The sequence below is a fragment of the Aptenodytes patagonicus genome, chromosome 4 (genome assembly GCF_965638725.1).
Source record: "Aptenodytes patagonicus chromosome 4, bAptPat1.pri.cur, whole genome shotgun sequence".
NCBI lineage: Eukaryota > Metazoa > Chordata > Aves > Sphenisciformes > Spheniscidae > Aptenodytes > Aptenodytes patagonicus.
The window spans coordinates 13,233,494-13,240,209 of NC_134952.1; the positions used below are offsets into that span (position 1 = coordinate 13,233,494).

Sequence of the window (6,716 nt, forward strand, 5' to 3'; positions counted from 1 at the left end):
TTGTTGTATGTCCATGCTAAGCTGGGAATCTGTTCTCAGCAAGGTGCCAGGGAGAAGGCATGAATGTGGGCAACACTCACTAGTTTTTGGTTGCATATTAAGTATAGTCTCTGTCTGATTTAACCGTGACCACGGGCTAACAGCACCCATTGCCGCACCGTTTGCAGCTGCACCAGCAGCTGCTTCCACTCGTAGCAGTCGTAGCTCTAACGCTTTTTGGGTGGGGGACCCCCTCTGTGGGTGTCTGTGCCAGGTACGGTGCTGGTGCGTACACCAGCTCGGGGTTGGACAGCTCTGGTGGGGACAGAGCCATGTTCACCAAGGGAAGCCTGGCCCCTGGATCGCGATTGCTTGATCAGTGCTTGGGCAGAGAAGAGCAGAGCCTTTCCCAAAGCTGCCGGCAGTCACATCCATTAAAGCACGTTGGGACACTGCGCCCTTGGTATTAGGAATAAAGTTTTAAGTGGTGTTTAGTCGGTACAGCCAAACCAAGAAACCAAAGGCAGCTAGATGAAAGGACACCTGTAATGGTTAAACCAGGCTGAAATAATCTAATAGGCCCAAACTTTTCCCAGCGGGTTCCCCAAAAGATGAATACACTTAAAATACATAAAATTGCACAGAATCCTCCATGCTGCCAAAAAAAAAAAAGTGTTTGGGTTTGTTTTGGTTTTTTAACCAAGGATGAGCCTACACGGCAGCCCTGCAATAACCGCACAGCTGAGGGTACCAAACAGGCTCAAAGGCAGTCCCAGTGAGACCCATCCCGTACAGCCGTGGTGGCACACATGTGGATTTAGGCTGCAGTCTCCATCAGCTGAAGCTTGGCAGGCTGCGACCCAGAGATGCTGCTGTATAAAAGCAGCCTTCAGCTGACTCATGGCTCCAGCAGCTTTTACCCTTGTGCGGCCTCTGTGCTGGGATGAATATTGAGCCTTTTGGCTAAGAACAGAATTTTAAAAAGCAGAGAAAGAGAGAAAATACTCAGTGAGAGTTAGTGGGAGCCGTTAAACCCAGGCTCTTCCACAAAGGAGCAGAAATTAACATTCAAGACAGGGAAGTAAGCACAGTAGGATTTATTTTTACAGCCCAGCATGCTTGTAAACTGCATGGGAGTACATGGAAGAAGTGAAGGGATCCATACCACTAGCATATGGAACACAGGCAAAGGCGGCTTCTTGTGAGCAGTTTGACAATTATTTGGCTGCTTTCTGCTCAAAATATTTGTGACAGCAGCAAGTCAGAGCTGCCACAAAGATGACAAATTCTTTGAAGTCCACTTGGGAATCGCTGTTTTCATCCAGGTTCTTGAAGACTTTATCAATGGCATCCTTGTCCTTCCCCGACTGCAAAAGAAAAGGAGGAGGTTGAGGTGAGAGGCGGCACAAACCCTACCGCAGCATCGTAACTACCTGTACCCCAAACAAGGGCCCTGGTGGGGCTCTGGGCCCTCGCCGAGGTGTGGGGGCGGGCACCCAGGGAGTGCGAGGCTGACACCAGCTCGGGCACATTGTACCTTTCTGTGGGAGTGTGATGGAGGTGTAACAGCTCCTGCATGCAGCCTTGCCATAGGCCTGCCTGGAGTGTCAGGTTATCACATTTTTCTGCTAGTGAGACCTTTTTTTTTAATTCTCTTCGCTTGTTTTGTGCATTATACCTCTGGGTATAAAGCCATGAGTTCCTCTGCACGTATTTGGCTGAGACAACTGCTCAGTGCCCAGCACGGGACATGGGCCACGTCCCCCGGGAGCCGTACCTCCACCTGCCCATCTCGGCGGGAGCTGCATATCTCCTCCTCCAGCTGCCTGAAAGGCACATCCTTCCCGCAGGGACTTATGCCGCTGCTGGGGTCAGGCCCAGGCATGTGGGGAACAGGCGGAGGTTGGGGGGCTCTGGGTGATGGTGGGGGCAAGTGTGAGTCCCGGCATCCTCATGGCACGGGCACAGACCTGCATCTTCCCACCCTCTGCACAGCGGCAGCGAGCACATCGCCCATGCCTCCCAGAAAGCGTATGTTCCCAGGTTTATTACACCTGAGAGCTGTGATCACGCACCAGCATGGAGAAGCATGTTTTCCACATTTAAAACAACATTTATCATGGCTAAGCTGTGTAATGCAAAGCCCTGAGGACATTACCCAGCTGAACTCAATGCCACGTGTTCCCCGTCCGCTCCCGTGGAAAGACTCAGCTGGAGCTCGGGCAGTTCTGCAAAATGATGCGTTCCTGGGGCAAATGTCAGATTTAAGCTGCATTAAGCACTGCCACCCCAGCAAAGATGCAAATGGCCTCAAAAGTGCTCGAGTGCTCCCTCTGGCCTCGGTGCCCGGCACAAGCTGCTCACAGGAGCTGGCGTCTGGAAAGGCACCTCCTGAAGCAAGTGTGATGCTGAGCTTGAGTTACCGCAGGGAAAATACCAGAAAACTCTTTTTCTTTCTAAGTTGCCATAATTCTGACGGGCTGACTGAACCTGTACATCTCCAGGTTGATGTTAAGAGAGGCACCATCCAAGTAAAAAAAGATTTTTAAAAAAATTTGCCAAAATAATAAAAAAAGGTTTTTTCCTAAAGTGGCTTGCAGGAGGGCTTTTTGGCTTGAGTCCCGGCACTGATTAACTCCAGTGATTTTAGAAAACGCAGTTTTAAAAATAAACGAGGGATGGCAGTAGAGACCTAGCTAATGTAGGAAACACCCGTGCGGATTTTGTTGACGCTAAACAAAAAACAAACCTGATATTATACTAGAAAGAAATTATATAAACTTTTGGAAAATTTCCACGAATTTAAAATAATGACTACCTTAATTAACTAAATCTCTCATTCTGTAATTTCATGTTTCACTTCAAATATATGCACTTTTAAAATCACTAAAAATTGACCCAGTTCCTTAGATTTGACCGATGAATGTGTCTGGAAGGTTTTATTGCTTTTCACTTTGCAAATTACCATCAGTTTTAATTTTATAAGCAAATATTTTAAATTATCTAGTGAAATATATGAACTAGTTTTAGCCTCTGAATTACTTCTGAAATGCACATATGGGAATTATTTTTTGGAAACTCTTTATAACTGAGTCCAATCCTTCAGTCCTGTGGTATGGATTTATTTCTGCCTCTGATTGATTCAAAACCTTTCCAGATAGTTGTGAGCTGTGTCAGCAATAACCAATTCTAAGACCAGAAATATACATGAGTATTTAAAAGACTCTGTTTCCCAGAATATTCTTGCAAATAAAAAAATATGGATATAAATGTCAGGAAAAAGGAGGTAAAACTTTTTTCTGAAGTCACACTTATGTTCTCAGGTTGTTTCTTGCAGTTATTAGTCTGCAAGACAGGACATTGTTGGTTTAAACTTATTTTAAGTACTGGCATAAAATGTTATTTTGTGCCTTTTTTTTTTCCCCCCCTAGAAAAGGTAAAATGGGAAAGGGAGATGGAGACTAGAACATAAGAGGACATTCAGCTCATCACCTTCCTGGAAAATTCCAGGTTTTCCAGCAGTTTCGGGAAATAAGTAGAGCCAGTAAGAGCAGCTGTGGGGAACTGGAAAAGGTGGTGCCTGGCCAGTAAACGTAGTCAGGAACAACTTTTGAGCACCATCCCATTTGGTAGTTGTCTAGCGCAGCGGCTCCCCAACTTTATTTAGACCAGATGTCAAGTTTCTGGGAGATTTCTGTGCCCCTTAGGTTGTGGTTTTGTTGTTGGTTCTGTTTTTCTTTACGTGGAAGTGTTACAGGTAACATAGAGCTCCATGGTCAGGAGCAGGACGCTTCCTATGATGCTGTTGGGTCACAACCACTCAGCTGTTTTATAGAGTTTTTTCAGACATTTTCTTCTACCCCCCCCAGAGCCATCCAGGTTCTTATTCTGAATACTGCATCTGTGTTTCATTTGTGAGTCATGAATCCAGCAGGCATGGATTTCATACGGTGATTTCATATAGCTTGCATGGAAAGATACTAAATTGTATCAAGTCCCCTGGCTGCAGTGCCCTGAAATAGTTGTTAAAAAATTGAATTATGCTGGATACAAAAAGTGGTAGCCACATTTGGAAAATTTGGTTCTAGGCTTTTGCAATTAAGAATAATAACAACAGTACAGATAGATAAACATTACTCCTGTGTGGAAAGCACAAGATATTTAAAAGTGCTTTCTGGATTTTTAGTGAAGGGAAGCAAATAAAAAATGATCAAAATGAAAGGCATTTTGTCTCCCAGGCAGCTAAAGCTTTTACTATAATATAGTAAGCATTTTGAATACCTACTAAGAGAAATTTTATATATATATAAAAAACCTACTTAAATGCACCTGATGATTACATACAAATCTATGTTGTAAAATACTTCTTCAGGTCTTTCTTTTACTATTAAAGACAAATGCAAACCAGTTTGCTCTGAGTTCATCTGTTGTTCTTGTTTATGCATCATTTTGATGTGCATACTGAGTATGTAGCATAAATACCTAGAGGAAGTAAGTGCATAAATATTTAGAGAGATTCCCCATCTGCAGTCAAGATCTTCAATTGCTGACAAGTACCTTCACAGCAGTTGTGACATGACGTGAGCTGATAAATCCAGGGATAAACAGAAGAAGTAGGTGAATTCTGAAGATTAAACCCAATCTATTTCAAAGTCATTGTCCTGATAACTCGAGCGATGAATTTAGTAAACAGGGAATGGCCCTGAATAGTAGAATCAGTTTTACACAGTATGTGCAAAGACTTTATTTAAAATTTTCTACAAACCATTGCATATTTCCAGATGCAATTTCCCCTATAATGTACTAAAACCTGCATCTGCAGGCAGCTTTTGCACCCGCTACACAGAAATGATGCTGTGCTGTTCTCTTACCGAGAGGAAGTTTGGGAGCTCTTTTTCCAGAAGGGTCTTCAGTTCTGCTTTGGTGAGGGTTTGCCTGTTGCCGTCCGTCTTTGCATACTTGTCAAAGACAGCAATGGTCATTCCCATCGCAGTTTCCAGCTGAGACATGTTGCTGCTGGAGTCCGGCTTTCTTCTGAACAGGAACAGCCTCAGGGCTCTCTCGGAGGATGGAGGCTGGTCTTAACTCTGAGGTGCTTTATGCAACTGTCCCATCCAATCAATGGTGGCACACCAGCGGGACACTTATCCCTTAGCAAACATCTGTATCTCAGCACTGCTTGGAGTACACACCTCTGTGCTGACAGCTATTCAAAACTCAAGCTTTGTCATCCTGGTGTGGCTGGTACAACCAGTTGCTCACCAATAGAAACCAGCCTCTCCTTCAAGATACACAATGTGACTAACAAACGAAAAGTCAGATTTTGATACTGGCTGTTTGCTCAAGAATCAGATTTGTTCCTTCAGATATCCCCATCTGAGCCGAGGCTTGATAGCCCAACTTTGGCAAAGTATATGCTGGCCTGCTCAGGTGGAAGAGGAACATCTCACTTCTCCTTCACTACCATAGTTAGGGGCTCTGTGAGGTGCTGCCTGTGCTGAGCCAAGAGCAGACACAGACTGCCCTCTCTGCCATGCAGAGGACCTTGTTGCAGACCAGATGGCTCACTAGCAGACTCTGGGGGTGGGATTCACCGGATCAAAAGTAGAGATCTGCAATGCACACAGCTGACTTAGTCCCCCTGGGCTTGCACTCAGGCCAGAGTGGATGTCTGAAACAGGTCTGATGAACCAACATCTCTCCAGGGCCGTAAAGGGAGCCTTGCAGAGCCGCTCCACAAAGAACTTGCTCAGATGAGGATATCTGAAGGAATAAATCTGATACTTGAGCAAACAGCCAGTATCAAAATCTATCTTGATCTGCAGTGAAATAACTTGTTATTGACCCTATGCAGCGTCAAACCTTGCAATAAAATGGACTGTACTGAAAACAAAAGGTCGCTCTGAAGTTCTGTGGTCCTCTGTGGCTTCTGATGAACTTTGTGGTTCGCTTGAAAACTGTGGTCCCCCCATCATTAAAACTCCAAACACACTGGACCCCCATCTACACACAACAGAGCCGTTTGAGGGTCTGTGTGGGGAACTGAGCGGTACATGGACAGTGTTAGCTCAGGTGGTGGAAGCTGATCAGCTACAGCTACACTGGGTTTTGAACAAGTTAAAATTTCTGGCCAAGCAGCAGGGTAACTTGGCCTCTGTCAAACTCTAGGTGGCTATGCTAGACCTGGAGGAGCTCATTTAAGGTGAATTACATCTACACTAGAGTCTGCAGAGTGGACACACTCTGAGCAAATTATTTGGGGGAGCCTACCAAAACTAGGGCATCACGCATGAATAATGCTGATGGACTCCAGGGTGTAGTGTTCTCTGTAGAAGACCCTGACTATGGATTCCCAAAATTGAACCTGAGTTTGGATGTCTTTGGACATACCTCTGCATTCTTGAAGATAAGATTCCACTCGTGTTATGCTATAGACAAGTTAGCAAAAAACAGTTTTTAATTGAGAAAAATTTTAAACTCCTTTTTCCCAGACGCCTATAGCCACCTGTTCCCCAGGCAAAATCTGTCCTGTGATATCTACAACATCTCAGAGCAAGACTACACATCACTAGTACATGGAAATCTAGTAACTTTCTGAAACAAAACCCCCACGATTTTCCATCTTACATTCTCCAACAAGGGATTTTGCATTTCCCAGAAAATCACGGCAACATCTCAGGCTGTATGCTTTATTCAAACAGTTCATGAGAACTATTTGTTCCTGTGACTTCAACCTC

General features: G+C 44.7%; 1 protein-coding gene across 1 annotated transcript; it reads right to left on the minus strand.

The window, feature by feature from the left end:
• Positions 1-1,061: 1,061 nt before the first annotated feature.
• On the minus strand, positions 1,062-4,988 carry S100P (S100 calcium binding protein P). The gene is made up of 2 exons (XM_076337574.1): positions 4,851-4,988; positions 1,062-1,346 (listed from the first exon to the last, which is right to left on the minus strand). Exons 1-2 carry the CDS (start codon positions 4,986-4,988, stop codon positions 1,197-1,199), a joined length of 288 nt encoding a protein of 95 aa, XP_076193689.1. The 3' UTR covers positions 1,062-1,196.
• Positions 4,989-6,716: the final 1,728 nt, after the last annotated feature.